Source organism: Chiloscyllium punctatum, chromosome 20 (assembly GCF_047496795.1).
Source record: "Chiloscyllium punctatum isolate Juve2018m chromosome 20, sChiPun1.3, whole genome shotgun sequence".
Taxonomy (NCBI): Eukaryota; Metazoa; Chordata; class Chondrichthyes; order Orectolobiformes; family Hemiscylliidae; genus Chiloscyllium; species Chiloscyllium punctatum.
Window position 1 is genome coordinate 149,058 of NC_092758.1, and position 18,898 is coordinate 167,955.

The following is an 18,898-nucleotide window of genomic DNA, read 5'->3' on the forward strand; positions in this document are numbered from 1 at the left end:
TCTATCCATGTCTCCGAAATGGCCACAACTTCGAAATCCCAGGTACCTATCCATGCGGCAAGCTCACCTACCCTATTTCGGATACAGGATTAGTGGTGCTGGAAGAGCACAGCAGTTCAGGCAGCATCCAAGGAGCAGCAAATACGACGTTTCGGGCAAAAACCCTTCATCAGGAATAAAGGCAGAGAGCCTGAAGGGTGGAGAGATAAGTGAGAGGAGGGTGAGGGTGGGGAGAAAGACGCATAGAATACAATAGGTGAGTGGGGGAAGGGATGAAGGTGATAGGTCGGGGTGGCAAGGGTGGAGTGGATGGGTGGAAAAGAAGATAGGCAGGTAGGACAGGTCATGGGGACAGTGCTGAGCTGGAAGTTTGGAACTGGGGTGAGGTGGGGAAGGGGAAATGAGGAAACTGTTGAAGTCCACATTGATGCCCTGGAGTTGAAGTGTTCTGAGGCGGAAGATGAGACGTTCTTCCTCCAGGCATCTGGTGGTGAGGGAGCAGCGGTGAAGGAGGCCCAGGACCTCCATGTCCTCGGCAGAGTGGGAAGGGGAGTTGAACTGTTGGGCCACGGGGTGCGATGGTTGATTGGTGCGGGTGTCCCGGAGATGTTCCCTAAAGCGCTCTGCTAGGAGGCATCCAGTCTCCCCAGTGTAGAGGAGACCGCATCGGGAGCAACGGATACAATAAATGATATTGGTGGATGTGCTGGTAAAACTTTGATGGATGTGGAAGGCTCCTTTAGGGCCTTGGAAGGAGGTGAGGGAAGAGGTGTGGGCGCAGGTTTTGCAATTCCTGCGGTGGCAGGGGAAGGTGCCAGGATGGGAGGGTGGGTTGCTAGGGGCTTGGACCTCACCAGGTAGTCACGGAGGGGACGGTTTTTGCGGAAGGCGGAAAGGGGTGGGGAGGGAAATGTATCCCTGGTGATGGGGTCTGTTTGGAGGTGGCGGAAATGTTGGCGGATGATTTGGTATATGCGAAGGTTGGTAGGGTGGAAGGTGAGCACCAGGGGCGTTCTGTCCTTGTTACGGTTGGAGGGGTGGGGTCTGAGGGCGGAGGTGTAGGATGTGGACGAGATGTGTTGAAGGGCATCTTTAACAACGTGGGAAGGGAAATTGCAGTCTCTCAAGAAGGAGGCCATCTGGTGTGTTCTGTGGTGGTCTTGAAGAAGTTTTCCTCCTCTCTCTACAACCATAATCTGGTTTCCAGCATCTGCAGTCATTGTTTTTACCTAGTTGATTTTAACCCTACTGCGAATCCTCTTGCAAGGATGCCTGCCTTGAAGAAGTTTTCCTCCTCTCTCTACACCCCTGACCTATCACCTTCATCCCCTCTCCGACTCACCTATTGTGCTCTAGGCTACTTTCTCCCCACACCCACCCTCCTCTCACTTATCTCTCCACCCTTCAGGCTCTCTGCCTGTATTCCTGATGAAGGGCTTTTGCCCGAAACGTCGATTTTACTGTTCCTCGGATGCTGCCTGAACTGCTGTACTCTTCCAGCACCACTAATTCAGAATCTGGTTTCCAGCATCTGCAGTCAATTTTTTTACCTTATTTCGGGTACTTCTGCTGTTGAAGTAGACACACTTCAAACCAGCTTGCTGTATGCCAGCACATTCCTTTGACCGTGAAATCCTGTCCATTCCCTCCCTATTCTCATCCTTCTGTGCATTGGAACTACACCTCAGGTTCCCATCCCCCTGCTGAACTAGTTTAAACCCACCTAAATAGCTTCAGCAAATTTCCCACCCAAGAAATTAGTACCCTTCTGGTTCAAATGAAGACCGTCCTGTTTGTAGAAGTCCCACTTTCCCCAGAATGAGCCCCAATTATCCAGGTCCTGAAACCCTCCCTCCTGCATCATCCCTGCAGCCACGTGTTCAGCTAATATCTCTCTCTGTTCCTTGCCTCACTATCACGCGGCAAGGGTAACAATCCAGAGATAACAACACTTTTTGTTTTAGCTCTCAGCTTCCATCCTAGCTCCCTGAAATCCTGCCTTACATCCCTACCTCTCTTTCTCCCTATGTTGTTGGTACCTGTGTGGACCATGACTTGGAGCTGGTCACCCTCTCCCTTCATGAAGCCAAAGACACGATTCGAGACATCACAGACCCTGGCACCTGGGAGGCAACACACCAACCGAGAGTCTCGTTTGTTCCCAATAAACCTTCGATCTGACCTTCTAACTATTGAGTCCCTATTATAATCATAAAATCCCTACAGTGTGGAAGCAGGTCATTTGGTCCATTGAGTCCATTTTTGAGTGCGAGCAGCAGCTAAGGTAAGACTGTTTGTTTTAAAAGTACTTACCGGTAGCGGGCAGCGGTGTTTTTTTTCACTCTCTCTTCACAGAAAGAGCGGGAGCAGTAGGGGGAAGTGACGACGACCAGAGAGGCAGCCGAGACCCGGAAGCAGGTAGAGCGTAAGCTTACCTGGGTAGGTTTGTTTCCCCTTTAAAAGCGCGCAGCTGAAGAACCCGAGGCACTACGGAGGTAGTGCCTCCCACCCGCCCTCCTCCTCTAACCTAATAATAAGATCCGTTGTGGTAAGGAGGTAAGTGCCGAATTTTGCTTGTTGTATTCTTTAGACACAGTGTTTTTTTAAAATAAAGGTTAGCTTTAGAGGGATGGCAGTGAAGGCAGTGCAATGTTCCTCCTGCAACATGTATGAGGTGAGGGATGCCATGGACGTCCCTGCTGATTACACTTGCAGGAAGTGCACCCATCTCCAGCTCCTCCAAGACTGTGTTAGGGAACTGGAGCTGGAGTTGGATGAACTTCGGATCATTCGGGAGGCAGAGGGGGTCATAGATCGGAGCTATAGGGAAGTAGTAACTCCAAAGATGGCAGATAGATGGGTGACAGTGAGGGGGACTGGGAGGAAGCAGCCAGTGCAGGGACCCCCTGTGGTCGTTCCCCTCAAGAACAAGTATACCATTTTGGATACTTGTGGGGGGGACGACTTACCAGGGGTAAGTAACGGGGTTCAGGCCTCTGGCACGGAGCCTGTCCCCGCTACTCAGAAGGAAAGGGTGGAGAAGAGCAGAGCAATAATAATTGGGGACTCGATAGTTCGGGGCACAGATAGGCGGTTTTGTGGGAACGAGAGAGACTCACGTTTGGTATGTTGCCTCCCAGGTGCAAGGGTACGTGATGTCTCTGATCGTGTTTTCCGGGTCCTTAAGGGGGAGGGGGAGCAGCCTGAAGTCGTGGTCCATATTGGCACCAATGACATAGGTAGGAGGAGTGCTGAGGATGTTAGACAGGCTTTTAGGGAGCTAGGTTGGAAGCTCAGAGTTAGAACGAACAGAGTTGTTGTCTCTGGTTTGTTACCCGTGCCACGTGATAGAGAGTCGAGGAATAGGGAGAGAGAACAGTTAAATGCGTGGCTACAGGGATAGTGCAGGAGGGAGGGATTTCGGTACTTGGATAACTGGGGTTCTTTCTGGGGAAGGTGGGACCTTTATAAACAGGATGGTCTGCACCTGAACCTGAGGGGCACCAGTATCCTTGGGGGGAGGTTTGCTAGTGCTCTTGGGGGGGGTTTAAACTAACTCTGCAGGGGCATGGGAACCCAGACTGTAGCTTTAGGGTGCAGGACCTGGAGTGTAGGGAGGTTAGGAATATGGCATCAATCTTAAAGGAGGGTGCCTGTAAACAGAAGAGTGGCTTGAAGTGTGTATACTTTAATGACACTACCAGTTCGCAAGGCGGCCATGTTTGTCAATCAAAAGTTGCCGCAGAAGCAGAGCGGAAGAGTCGGACATCACATAGAGCCGTGGTAATAGGGGACTCCATCGTGAGAGGAACTGACCAGGGTTTTTGTGGCAGCAGACGGGATTTAAGGATGGTGTGTTGCTTTCCTGGTGCTAGAGTGAAAGACATCGCGGACAGAGTGCAGGACATCCTCAAGGACGAGGGTGAAGAGCCCGAGGTGGTGGTACACGTCGGCACAAATGATGTCGGGAAGAAGAGGAGGAACATACTACAGCGAGACTTCGCAGAACTAGGAAGAAGGCTAAAAAGCAGGACGTCCAAGGTGGTTATCTCCAGTTTGCTTCCAGTTCCTCGGGCTAGTGTGGCCAGAAACCGGGAGATAATGGACTTGAACGTGTGGTTGGGGAACTGGTGCAGGAAGCAAGGTTTCAAGTTCTTGGATCACTGGGGTATATTTTATGGTAACCATAAATTCTACAAGAGAGATGGCTTGCACCTTAATAGAACAGGGATCGGCATTCTGGCAGGCAGGTTTTCTGCTGCAACACCGCTACGTTTAAACTAAGTAGCGGGGGGGAGGGGACAAGCTGGATGTTTAAAAATGAAATTGAAGGGGTAGTTAGAACAAGAGAAGTAAAGAAAGACAAATGTATCAAGGAGGCAGAAAACTGGAAAAGGCATCATGCTGTAAAGTTGAGTGAAATAAGGGTTGAGGGGAAGGGTGAGAGCAGTAACAAATTAAAAATTCTATATATGAATGCACGAAGCATTAGACACAAGGTGGATGAGCTTGAGGCTCTTTTGGAAATTGGCAGATACGATATTGTGGGGATAACTGAGACGTGGCTTCATGGGGACAGGGCCTGGGAAATGAATATTCAAGGCTACACGTGTTATCGTAAGGATAGACTGACGGGCAGAGGGGGTGGGGTGGCCTTGTTGGTAAGGGAGGATATTCAGTCCCTTGCGCGGGCGGACCTAGAGTCAGGGGATGTAGAGTCAGTGTGGATAGAGCTTCGAAACACTAAGGGTAAAAAGACCCTCATGGGAGTCATCTACAGGCCCCCAAACAGTAGTCTGGATGTTGGAGGTAAGTTGAATCAGGAGCTGAAATTGGCTTGTCGCAAAGATGTTACTACAGTTGTTATGGGGGATTTTAACATGCAGGTAGACTGGGTTAATCAGGATGGTATCGGGCCTCAAGAAAGAGACTTTGTGGAGTGCCTCAGAGATGGATTTTTAGAGCAGCTGGTGCTGGAGCCGACCAGGGATAAGGCGATTCTGGATCTGGTATTGTGTAAAGAACCAGAATTGGTCAGTGACCTCAAAGTGAAGGAGCCATTGGGAAGTAGTGACCATAATACAATAAGCTTCAATCTGCAATTTGAGAGGGAGTGGGTACAATCTGAAGTGACAATATTTCAGTTGAATAAAGGGAAATATGGAGCTATGAGGGAGCAACTGGCCAAAGTTCAATGGTTTAATACCTTAACAGGGAAGACCGTGGAGGAACAATGGCGGATATTTCTGTGTATAATGCAGAAGATGCAGGATCAGTTCATTCCTAAAAGGAAGAAAGATCCCAGGAGGAGACATGGGCGGCCGTGGCTGACAAGGGAAGTAAAGAAACATATAAGGTTAAAAGAGAAAAAGTATAACTTAGCGAAGATAAGCGGGAAAACGGAGGACTGGGAAGCTTTTAAAGAACAACAGAGGATTAGTAAGAAGGAAATACGCAGAGAAAAAATGAGGTACGAAGGTAAACTGGCCAAGAATATAAAGGAGGATAGTAAAAGCTTTTTTAGGTATGTCCAAAGCAAAAAAATGGTTAGGACAAAAATTGGGCCCTTGAAGACAGAAGCAGGGGAATATATTACTGGGAACGAAGAAATGGCAGAGGAATTAAATGGGTACTTCAGATCTGTGTTCACTGGGGAAGACACAAGCAATCTCCCTGAGGTAACAGTGGCTGAAGGACCTGAACTTAAGGGAATTTCTATTTGCCAGGATTTGGTGTTGGAGAGACTGTTAGGTCTGAAGGTTGATAAGTCTCCGGGACCTGATGGCCTGCATCCCAGGGTACTGAAGGAGGTGGCTCGGGAAATCGTGGATGCGCTGGTGATTATTTTCCAGAGTTCAATAGAATCGGGGTCGGTTCCTGAGGATTGGAGGGCGGCTAATGTTGTGCCACTTTTTAAGAAGGGTGGGCGGGAGAAAGCAGGAAATTATAGACCAGTTAGTCTGACCTCAGTGGTGGGAAAGATGCTGGAGTCTATTATAAAGGATGAAATTACGGCACATCTGGATAATAGTAACAGGATAGGACAGAGTCAGCATGGATTTATGAAGGGGAAATCATGCTTGACTAATCTTCTTGAATTTTTTGAGGATGTAACTCGGAAGATGGACGAGGGAGATCCAGTGGATGTAGTGTACCTGGACTTTCAGAAAGCTTTTGATAAAGTCCCACACAAGAGGTTAGTGAGTAAAATTAGGGCGCACGGGATTGGGGGCAAAGTACTAGATTGGATAGAGAATTGGTTGGCTAATAGGAAACAAAGGGTAGTGATTAACGGCTCCATTTCGAAATGGCAGGCAGTGACCAGTGGGGTACCGCAGGGATCCGTGCTGGGACCGCAGCTTTTTACAATATATGTAAATGATATAGAAGATGGTATCAGCAATAACATTAGCAAATTTGCTGATGACACAAAGCTAGGTGGTAGGGTGAAATGTGATGAGGATGTTAGGGGATTACAGGGTGACCTGGACAAGTTAGGTGAGTGGGCAGATGCATGGCAGATGCAGTTTAATGTGGATAAATGTCTGGTTATCCACTTTGGTGGCAAGAACAGGAAGGCAGATTACTACCTCAATGGTATCAAATTAGGTAAAGGGGCTGTTCAGAGAGATCTGGGTGTTCTTGTCCACCAGTCAATGAAGGCAAGCATGCAGGTACAGCAGGTCGTGAAGAAGGCAAATAGCATGCTGGCCTTCATAACAAGAGGGATTGAGTATAGAAGCAAAGAGGTGCTTCTGCAGCTGTACAGGGCCCTGGTGAGACCACACCTGGAGTACTGTGTACAGTTCTGGTCTCCAAATTTGAGGAAAGACATTCTGGCTATTGAGGGAGTGCAGCGTAGGTTCACGAGGTCAATTCCTGGAATGGCAGGATTGCCTTACACAGAAAGACTGAAGCGACTGGGCTTGTATACCCTTGAGTTTAGAAGACTGAGAGGGGATCTGATTGAAACGTATAGGCTTATGAAAGGACTGGACACTCTGGCAGGAGGGAACATATTTCCGTTGATGGGGGAGTGCCGAACCAGAGGACACAACTTAAAAATACGGGGTAGACCATTTAGGACAGAGATGAGGAGAAACTACTTCACCCAGAGAGTGGTGGCTGTGTGGAATGCTCTGCCCCAGAGGGCAGTGGAGGCCTAGTCTCTGGATTCTTTTAAGAAAGAATTGGATAGAGCTCTTAAAGATAGTGGAGTCAAGGGGTATGGAGATAAGGCTGGAACAGGATACTGATTAGGAATGATCAGCCATGATCATATTGAATGGCGGTGCAGGCTCGAAGGGCAGAATGGCCTACTCCTGCATCTATTGTCTATTGTCTATTGTCTAATGCCAGAAGTATACGAAATAAGGTAGGTGAACTCTCAGCGTGGGTTGGTACCTGGGACTTCAATGTTGTGGCTATTACGGAGACGTGGCTAGATCAGGGACAGGATTGGCTGTTGCAGGTTCCAGGGTTTAAATGTTTTAGTAGGGTCAGGGGTGGGGGTAAAAGAGGGGGGGGTGTGGCTTTGCTTGTCAAAGATAGTATTACAGCGGTGGAAAGGAAGATGGACGAAGATTTGCCATCTGAGGTAGTTTGGGTTGAGGTTAGGAATAGGAGAGGTGAGGTCACCCTGTTAGGAGTCTTTTACAGGCCTCCTAATAGTCCTAGAATCGTTGAAGAAAGGATTGCGAAGATGATTCAGGAGAAGAGTGACAGTAATAGGGTGATTGTTATGGGAGACTTTCCCAATCAACTTTCCTGATATTGATTGGGAAAGCTATAGCTCAAGTTCGTTAGATGGGTCAGTGTTTGTGCAATGTGTGCAGGAGAGTTTCCTGACACAATATGTAGATAAGCCAACAAGAGGTGAGGCCATACTGGATTTGGTTCTGGGTAACGAACCAGGCCAGGTATTAGAACTAGAGGTAGGTGAGCACTTTGGGGACAGTGACCACAATTCGGTGATTTTTACTCTAGTGATGGAGAGGGATAAGTGTGTACTACAGGGCAAGAGTTATAGCTGGGGGCAGGGAAATTATGATGCGTTGAGGCATGATTTAGGATGTGTGGATTGGAAAAGTAGATTCCAAGGCAAGAGCGTAATTGATATGTGGAACTTGTTCAAGGAGCAACTATTGAGTGTCCTTGATAAGTACGTACCTATCAGGCAGGGAGGAAAGGGTCGTGTGAGGGAGCCGTGGTTTAATAAGGAATTGGAATCCCTTGTTAAATGGAAGAGGGCGGCCTTTGTAAAGATGAGGCGTGAAGGTTCAATAGGGGCGATTGAGAGTTATAAGGTAGCCCGGAAGGACCTGAAGAGAAAGCTAAGAGCAGCAAGGAGGGGACATGAAAGGTCCTTAGTGGGTAGGATTAGGGAAAACCCTAAGGCTTTCTATAGGTATGTTAGGAATAAAAGAATGACTAGGGAAGGAATAGATCCAATCAAGGATAGTAATGGGAAGCTGCGTGTGGAGGCTGAAGAGATTGGGGAGGCGCTGAATGAATACTTTTCGTCAGTATTCACTCAGGAACAGGACATTGTTGTCGATATGAATACTGAGGCACGAATAAGTAGAATGGATGGCTTTGAGATATGTAGAGAAGAGGTGTTGGAAATTCTGGCAAGGGTGAAAATAGATAAGTCCCCTGGGCCTGATGGCATTTATCCTAGGATTCTCTGGGAAGCAAGGGAGGAGATTGCAGAGCCATTGGCCTTGATTTTTGTGTCCTCTTTGTCGACAGGAGTAGTGCCAGAGGACTGGAGGCTAGCAAACGTGGTTCCCTTGTTCAAGAAGGGGAGTAGGGATAATCCTAGTAACTATAGGCCAGTGAGTCTCACTTCTGTTGTGGGCAAAGTCTTAGAGAGAATTGTAAGGGATAGGATTTATGAACATTTGGATAGGAATAATGTGATCAAGGATAGTCAGCATGGTTTTGTGAAGGGCAGGTCGTGCCTCACAAACCTTATTGAATTCTTTGAGAAGGTGACTAAGGAGGTAGATGAGGGGAAAGCGGTAGATGTGGTATATATGGATTTTAGTAAGGCGTTTGATAAGGTCCCCCATGGTAGGCTACTGCAGAAAATAAAGAGATATGGCATTGAGGGTGAGTTGGAGGTTTGGATTAGGAATTGGCTCTCTGGAAGAAGACAGAGGGTAGTAGTTGATGGCAAAGGTTCATCTTGGAGTGCCGTCACTAGCGGTGTTCCGCAAGGATCTGTTTTGGGACCATTGCTGTTTGTCATTTTTATAAATGACCTGGAGGAAGGGTTAGAAGGTTGGGTGAGCAAGTTTGCGGATGATACGAAAGTCGGAGGAGTTGTAGACAGTGAGGAAGGATATGGCAGGTTACAGCGGGATATAGAGAAGCTGCAGAGCTGGGCAGAAAGGTGGCAAATGGAGTTCAATGTAGCTAAGTGTGAAGTGATTCACTTTGGTAAGAGTAATAAAAAGATGGATTACTGGGCTAATGGTAGACTACTTGGTAGTGTGGAAGAGCAGAGGGATCTTGGTGTCCATGTACACAGATCTCTGAAAGTTGCCACCCAGGTAAACAGTGCAGTGAAGAAGGCATATGGCGTACTGGCTTTTATTGGTAGAGGAATTGAATTCCGGAGTCCTGTGGTCATGCTGCAGTTGTATAAGACTCTGGTGCGGCCGCATCTGGAATATTGTGTGCAGTTTTGGTCGCCATACTATAGGAAGGATGTGGAGGCACTGGAACGGGTGCAGAGGAGGTTTACCAGGATGTTGCCTGGTATGGTAGGAAGATCCTATGAGGAAAGGCTGAGGCACTTGGGGTTGTTTTCATTGGAGAAAAGAAGGTTTAGGGGTGATTTGATAGAGGTGTACAAGATGATTAGGAGGTTAGATAGGGTTGACAGTGAGAACCTTTTTCCACGTATGGAGTCAGCTATTACAAGGGGGCATAGCTTTAAATTAAGGGGGGGTAGATATAGGACTGATGTTAGGGGTAGGTTCTTCACTCAGCGAGTCGTAAGTTCATGGAATGCCCTGCCAGTAGCAGTAGTGGACTCTCCCTCTTTATGGGTATTTAAGCGGGCATTGGATAGGTATATGGAGGATAGTGGGTTAGTGTAGGTTAGGTGGGCTTTGATCGGCGCAACATCGAGGGCCGAAGGGCCTGTACTGCGTTGTATTCTTCTATGTTCTATGTTCTATCACCCTCTGAAGTGCATCCTACCCAGACCAAACTTTCCTTGTAACCCTGTATTTCCTAAGGTTAATCTACCTTGACTGCACATCCCTGGTCACTATTGGTAATTCAACATGGCCAGTCCATTGTAACCTGCACATCCACAGTGAAGTTCACATTGTATAAAAGGATTTTTAAAAAAATGCCTGCATGTACCAGAATTTGAATAGCTCCTCATTTAATTTCAGTGTCAAAGCCTGGGTGTCTCAACATCCAATTCTGTTAATCTTGTAACATTACATTCTTATCATAAGCTGATATGATAGAAGAGGAACATTTTTCTTTTCAATTGTTAGTCAACAATTAATTCTCAGCTATCTCAAACAGTTTTATCTTCTTGCTTAATATATATATTGCTTATATGAAAATATAATTTTCGGGGTTCTCTTTTTCAGCTGTTGCCTTTTTGATATTTGGGATTTTTCATTTTCTAAATGTACGTAACATTGTTGTTTTGTTATTGGAGAAAGTGAGGACTGCAGATGCTGGAGATTAGAGTCAAGAGTGTGGTGCTGGAAAAGCACAGCAGGTCAGGCAGCATCCGATGTGCAAGAGAATCGACGTTTCGGGCATCAGCCCTTCATCATAAGCCCTCCTGACAAAGGGCTTTTGCCCGAAACGTCAATTCTTCTGCTCCTCGGATGCTACCTGATCTGCTGTGCTTTTCCAGCACCACATTCTCGACACTTATTGTTCCCAATCTAGAATTCCAACTTAGGTTCTTGTTAGCTGTCTTGTAATGAGCTACTGAAACATCGGTTACAGTTGGCTGTGTCAATCAGTGTACAATCAATTCACAATCTAGGACAATGAAGAAAGTAATTAAACACATTCAATGACATTATTACCCTTGTATCAGTTGTGATTAGGTAATAAACATGACAATTTTGGACTTCATTGCGCTTGTGGATTTTAGCCTGACTGCTATATTAGTAAAAAATGTGAACAATGGGGCAAAATGGATTTCAAGTGAAGACACATCACACAAGGGTGATCTAATTGTGTTGACTGAAGATTCTGAGAACATAGTTAGAGAACCTCCTCTGGTGGAGAAAGTCCACCACAAGGGATGAGACAAGTAAACCTTAAAATTAGAGTCTGACGTTTTGTGGTGATGTCAGTTCTTGGCATAAAGCAGAGCGCTGTAACCTCTCACCATATAGCTAATATGCTTCTTCTTTCACTCTTTCCAAAATGGACAATTTCATACTTCAGCACATTTTATTCCATTTGCCAGATCTTTGCCAGCTTATTTAAGTTATCTTTATACTTTTGTAGGTTCCTAATGTCCTCTTCACAACTCAATTTCTGACCTATCTCGGTTTTATCAGCAAATTTAGCTCTTGTACCTTTGCTACCTTCATCCAAACCATTTATTTTAAAATGCATTTAGGTAACTGACTTCAATTAGTTTCATTGTCACATGTACTTAAATAAGTATGAAAAGGTTACAAGTCGCCACTTATGGTGCCATCTTATAAAAAGGTACCTAGGTACAGATTCTTTAGTACAAGTCCTTTGGGAAAAAAAAGAAAAATAAAGAAAACAAAAGGTCCAGCAATATAAATTGTAGGAATCATTAAGAAATTAAAGAAATAAAAAGTTCAGAACAATAGTCTTTCCAACCTAGTCCACACCAGCACTTAGAATCTAGTCCATACCGAGCCTTGACTCCAAACCACCCTAGTTTCACTTCAAGGCTCTCAAGGATGAGAGACTGATCTGGAATCACCTTGGAAATCCACACTAAGGCCATGCTGGGCTGAAAGACCCCCACAGGCAGTCAAAAGACCATCATGTCAATATAGGAGATTGTCATGCTGGGCTGACCACCACATGAGGCTGAAATATTGCCACACTGGGCTAGGAAACCACTTTGTTGGGTTCATGCCAAGGCCAAAATTTGAGGATGTAGCTGAGGAGAAAGAGGAGAGCAAAAGAGAAAAAAAAGAAGAAAAAAGAAAAAGAAATGGATGGAGTGGACATCGTTATCTTGGATAAACTTGGGTGAATGATGTACCCTCTGAGAGTCAGTACCAAGGAGTTGCTTCGAAGGGTCAACACTGAGGGAGTACTACATTGTTAAAGGGTCAGTGTTGAGGAAATGCTGCTCTGTTGGTGGGTCGCTTCTGAGGGAGTACCGCACTGTTCATGTCAGTTTGAGATTTCCCCACTTATCAACATCTATTCTGTCAAGCCCCCAAATAATCTGTGGATGGGTTAAAATCCCATCATGGCTGTTGAAATTTGAATTCAATAAAAATCTGGAATTAAAAGCTGATTTAATGACAACTTGGTAACCACAGTTGACTGTTGTAAAAACCCACCTGGTTCATGACTGTCCTTTTGAGAAAGGTTTTTGATATAATTATCTGGTCTGACTTACATGAGATTCCAGATCCACAACTATGAGATTGACTCTAAGCTGTCCTCTGATATGATCAAGGAAGCCACCCAATTCTTGGACAAGTAGGGAAGGGAATTGAATTCTGACTCAACCAGCAATGACCACATCCCATGAATAAATAAAAATAAAATGTCTTGGTAAAAAAAAAGAAAACAAGATTAAACCTGTCATGATGGAATCTTTATTACATGGGTAACAGGCCTTCTGATAGCTACTGGTCAGTGTTAACTCTCACCGTCTTTCCAGCTGCAAAGGCCTGGAAGCCTCTGCACTGGAAGTCAATGCCGCAATTGTCCTGAGCACTGCAAACGCCATGTGCGAACGTCAGAGAGATTGCATTGTGGACAACTTAGAGGGAACATTGGTGCTGAGCTCAGCAGCAATGTGGCAATCAGATTGGTGTCAGTGCTTCTCCACAGAGAAGCTGGGGAAGTGCGCTCAATTTCTGTTCCTGACCATTGTCCTGAGTCACTTGGTGAGCCAGATAAAGACATAATGTGTTCTGAGGAAGGGTCATTGGACCTGAAACATTAATTCTGATTTTTCTCCACACAGAAGTGCTTAACTTTTCCAGCAATTTCTATTCTTTTTTCTGATTTACAGCATCTACAGTTCTTTCAGTTTTTTTTAAAGACATAATGGTACTTTGTTGTGATAACCACACATCAGTGGAGTAATCCAAACCAGGTATGTGAAGAATAGGCATGGAGAGGAGGTATCAGATGGAACTGAAAAAGCCTTAAAAATAAATGGAGGAGAAATAGAGACTGGGATGGATCAGAAACCTTTGAGTATCATATTGGGAGAAATCAAGGGTTAGTTCAGTTGGCTGCACATTTGTTTTTACAATACAGAGTGATGTTAAGAGGGCGGGTTCAATTCCCATACCAGTTAAAGTTACCATAAAGGACTCTCCCGCCCAACCTTTAATCTAACCGGAGTTGTGATGACCCTCAGATTAAAATCACTATTTCTCTCTCTCTCTCTCTCTACCTATCTTTCATGAGAAACCGTCCTCTGGGACTATGGCAATTTTACCTTTAAGTTACACATTCTGCAGCAAAATGAAAGCAAGCTCCACTTCACGTCAGTACATAATGTTTGATATTAGTAGCCAATGAGAGACAAGCAGGAGGCTGGAAGAACACAACAAGCAGGCAGCATCAGAAGTTGGAGAAATCAACATTTCAGTACAACCCTTCTTCAGTAGCCAATGAAGCACAACATGTAATCAGATATTCTGTTCTGCTCAAGAATTCCCGTTCTGCAGGTTCAGGTTCTCAGCAAAGAGCAAAACAATTGGAAAGTCAGCCTTAAATTTGCAAAAGGGTTTGAGTACTACAGTTAAAAGTCCTTACTATACCTGGATAGGGTGAGATTGCACTGTATATAGATTTTATTCTCCTTACCTAGAGAGGGATACATATGTATTTGATACAATTTACAAAAGGTTCACTCCACTGTTTGTATTGTATGGAAAGATTGAGCAAGCTGGAGTGAATGCTTTTTGGAGCTTAGAAAAATGAGATTAATCTTAATGAAAGATAACAAATTCTGAGGGGTCTTGACAGGGAGGATAGTGAGAGGATCTTTCCCCTTACCAGAGAATCCAAAAGAAGGAACACAGTTTCAGAATAAAAGGCTTTGCCTTTGAAATGGAAGTGAGGGGGAATATCCTTTCTAAGACAGAGAATTAATCTTCGGAATTCTCTTTCCCAGAGAGTATTGGGTGCTGGATCATGGAATATATTTAAGGCTAACTAAGAAAGATTTCATCAACAGGGATTAAAGGGTGTAATACTCATCACTATGGCAGTTTGGAAATTTAAGTGCAATGAAAATAAAAGTTCAGTGTGATATTAAAAATCAGTCCATGAATTGTTGTCAAAACCCAAACACCTCACTAATATCCCGTGGAGGAAGACACCTATTGTCTTTCAATGCCAAACATACACATGATTTCAGACACATGTTCTTCATTGTACTGTTAAACACTGGAAATAGTTACATGAACTTCAATGGTTCAGTAAGAGGTTGGCTTTTACCCGAAACGTTGATTTCGCTGCTCGTTGGATGCTGCCTGAACTGCTGTGCTCTTCCAGCACCACTAATCCAGTATCACAACTATCATTGTATAGCAGGTTGGAATGGCAGTAAACAGCACCTTGTCAACGATGTCCCTATTCAAAAATTAATTGCCAAAGATGAATTCCTATCAACAGCAATCGTAGGCAACATGCCTCTCAAGATGGTGGCACTAGCACAGTAGGTAGTAGTCAGACTACTAAGCCCATTTGCTCCAAGCTGGCTTCATCCTTTTCTCTTATTCCTTTTATTCTTTTTTCTTCTCTTTTTCCCCTTCATCTTGCTGACATCATGGCAAGTTTATGGAGGTGGTGGGTGTTTGCTGAGGATTCCTGGCTGCAGTAGGCCCAGAGCCTGGACTCTTGGTAGCTGGGCTTCAGCTATGGCAGTGCCTAGAGTGGGGACAACTGACTTCAGTTGGCTAGAAGTGGGGACTCTTGGTGATATTGTCAGGTTCACAAGTGTGGTGCTGGAAAAGCACAGCAGATGAGGCAGCATCTGAGGAGCAGGAAAATTGACATTTCAGGCAAAAGCCCTTCCTGATGAAGGGCTTTTTCCTGAAATGTTGATTTTCCTGTTCCTCTTATGCTGCCTGACCTGCTATGCGTTTCCAGCACCACACTCTCGCCTCTAATCTCCAGCATCTGCAGTCCTCACTTTGGCGGTAGTATCAGGTTGTCAACTTCTGTCATGTGGTGGCTTAAGCAAGGACTCTTGGCTTCAGTAGGCAGGTAAGTTTGGAGTCAGTGACGGGTCATCAATTGCAGTAGTGTGGGTGTCAGAATGGGGGGTCTCCTGAATTTAGTAGGCCCAGAGCAGGGACTCTTGTGGTGTTGGTGAGACAGCGGCAACATGAGGAGCCAGGGTCTCATGGGTCATCAGCATCATCATTGCAGCATGGACTCCTCAAGATCAGTCTTGGAAAAGCGTGGAGCACTGATGTGACAATGGTCGATGAAGATTAACTCAATTTAAATACTTTATTCTTATTCTGTTTGTAACTTCAAATGGCACCGGATTCTTTTCATTATTCATTCACTTGATGAGGGTGTGTTTGTGGTGACAAAGCATTTTTCACTGTATCTTCCTATATATATATGTAACAATAAAAATCATTCATTCACCTGCTATACCACCAGACCTGATAAGACTAGGCACTAGCATGTAATAGTAACCACCTATCCAATAAATGTTAATATGTATATTTTATAACTTGTTTACTATTATACCTGAGGTCCTCAATGATGGATGCTGCACTCCAGTTGGATAGGTCGGGCTTTGGGGAGACAGAGAAAATGTTTCACAGGCATCCGTGTCAATAAAACTCATTCTGCCTGCTTCAGAGAAGATCTGAGTCACTGTCTGCAGGAGGTTGGAACTGTTTACCGCTGAACAAAGTGCCTGTCAGACAAGAAGATCAAGCCATTAGGATGCTGCAGTTTAGTGAAGAGCTCATTAAAACCAGGTGATAAGCCTTTATCTAAAGAAAATCATATAAGTTCTAATGTGTTCATTGATCAAATTGGCCATTGTAGGTAACATATTTGTGATGCTTACCAGTTCTCAAATAGATAATTTGCTGGAGATTGGACAGTTTTAAAGTTTGAGCACACAGGTTGACTGTTTGGAAAAAAAAACAGCTTGATGCTATTAGTTAACAAATTAAGTCAGAAGTCACAAGACACCACGTTATATTCCAACAGGTTTATTTGTATTCACAAGCTTTCAGGTGAGGTGATGAAGGGGGTATGCTCCGAAACTTGGTGATTTCAAATAAATCTGTTGGACTATAACCTGGTGTCATGTGACTTCTGATTTTGTCCAACCCAGTCCAACACTGGTACCTCTACAATATTAGTAAATGAATAGCTGATCTATCTTGGCATCTGATGACTGAATGCACTGACGGGCAAAACTGAATGTTTACCTTAATCAGTTCATCTTGTGTTGCAAACTTAGGATGAGGTCCTCTGAAAGTGCCATCTCTATATTTTAATTTAATAAATTCCTTCCGCCTCTCTGTTGTGGCATCTGTATCCAACTCCTCTCCTGGAGTCATCCGTGCAGCCCAGAACTGATTCGCTTTTTCATTCCCTAAATCAATGAAAAGCTGAAAGAGAAAGGAGAGGCAGTACTTCTTCAATAATGATATCACAAATATTTTTACGTAATCATGAAAAGTTCCACATTAATTAAAGATCTAACTAAGTGGGAGAAGTGTATTTCTTTTGTGACAGGGTTCTACAGGCATTTGAAAAGAAAGTAGCTAAAGCAAATATTAGAACATCGTGGTAGAAATCGATGATTCAGCCCATTAAATTAGATCATGGTCCATTATATTGATGTCATTCTCCTCCACTGTCTCTATATTCCTTGATGTCACTTGTCTCCAGAAATCTCTCAATTTCAGTCTTGAACCTGCTCAATGACTGAGCTTCCACAGCATCTGGATCAAAGAATCCCCAAGATTCACCATCCTCTGAGTGCAAAGTTAAAAATCACACAACACCAGGTTACCCCCATTCACCCACTGTACTCTTTGCTACCTTGCCACCCTCCTCCCTGACCTATCACCTTCATCCCCACCCCCACTCACCTATTGTACTCTATGCTACTTTCTCCCCACCCCCACCCTCCTCTCATTTATTTCTCCACCCTTCAGGCACTCTGCCTCTTTCCTGATGAAGGGCTTTTGCCCGAAACGTCGATTTCCCTGCTCCTCGGATGCTGCCTGAACTGCTGTGCTTTTCCAGCACCACTCTAATCCAGAATATAGTCCAACAGGTTTAATTGGAAGCACCAGCTTTCGGAGTGCTGCTCCTTCATCAGGTGGTTGTGGAGTATAAGATAATAAGACACAGAATTTATGGCAAAAGTTTACAGTGTGATGTAACTGAAATTATACATTGAAACATACCTTGATTGTTTGTTAAGCCTCTCATCTGTTAGAATGACCATGTTAGTTTCACTTCTTTCAAATGTAAATCACAAAACTTTTTTTAAAAGTTACATTCTCAAGTGATTTTCAGTTACATCACACTGTAAATTTTTGCTATAAATTCTGTGTCTTACAGTCTTATACTCCACAACCACCGGATGAAGGAGCTACTGCTTACAATTAAATTTTTTGGACTATAACCTGGTGTTGTGTGATTTTTAACTTTGTACACCCCAGTCTAACACCAGCAACTCCATACTCTGAGTGCAGACATTGTTTGTCATCACACTCTTAAATATCCTATCTTTAATTCTGAGATTATGTCCCTTCATTCTGGAACCACCAGTTAGGGCAAACAGCCTAACTATATCCATCCTGTCATTTCCTTCAAGCATTTTTAAAAATAGATTTCAATGAGTCCACTTCTGATTCTTTAAACTCAAGATAATTCAGACCCAGTTTTCCCAGTCTCTCTCCATAAGACAATCAAAACTCCCTCTAATGATAATTATGTTTCCTTAGATAAGGAGACCACAACTGCACACAATATTCTGGGTACAGTCTCACCAATACTCTATATACTTAAAATAAGGCGTTTTTATTTCTGAACTCAAAAACCCTTCAGATGAAAAAGCAAGATCGAACATAGAACAGTTCAGCACAATCCAGGCCCTTTAGCCATTGATGTTGTGCCAACCTTGTGTCCTACTCTAAGATCAAAATAACTTATGTACACTATATTTTACTATCATCCATGCTGCCCAAGAATCACTTAAATGTTCCTAATGTATCACCTAATATATCTGACAGGGGATTCCACACACCCACCACTCTCTATGTGAAGAAACTACCTCTGACATCTCCCCTAATCTTTCCTCCAATCACCTTAAAATTATGCCTCCTCACGATGGCCATTTCTCCCCTGGGAGAAAGTCTCTGGCTATCCACTCTATGCCTTTCATCATCTTGTACATCTCTATCAAATCACCTCTCATCCATCTTCGCTCCAATGAGAAAAGCCCTAGCTCCCTCAACCTTCTTTCATAAGACATGCCCTCCAGACCAGACAACATCCTGGTAAATCTCTTCTCCATCCTCTCTAAAACTCCCACATCCTTTCTATAGTGAGGTGACCAGAACTGAACACAATATTCCAAGTGTGGTTTAACCAGAACTCTAAAGAGCTGCAACATAACCTCATGGCTCTTAAACTCAAACCATCTACCGCCACCCTATGTCTTCTA

The 18,898-nt window shown here is 44.4% G+C and overlaps 1 protein-coding gene across 6 annotated transcripts in view; it reads right to left on the reverse strand.

Moving 5' to 3' along the window:
* arap3 (ArfGAP with RhoGAP domain, ankyrin repeat and PH domain 3) overlaps positions 1–18,898 on the reverse strand; it is a 352,080-nt gene that overhangs the window by 138,904 nt on the left and 194,278 nt on the right. For all 6 annotated transcript variants that reach the window (XM_072590235.1, XM_072590229.1, XM_072590232.1 and 3 more), the window contains 2 exons: positions 16,644–16,826; positions 15,946–16,117 (listed from right to left, as the gene is read on the reverse strand). In XM_072590235.1, the coding sequence (XP_072446336.1) occupies positions 15,946–16,117; positions 16,644–16,826 (355 nt within the window). The remainder of the gene's footprint in view (positions 1–15,945; positions 16,118–16,643; positions 16,827–18,898) is intronic.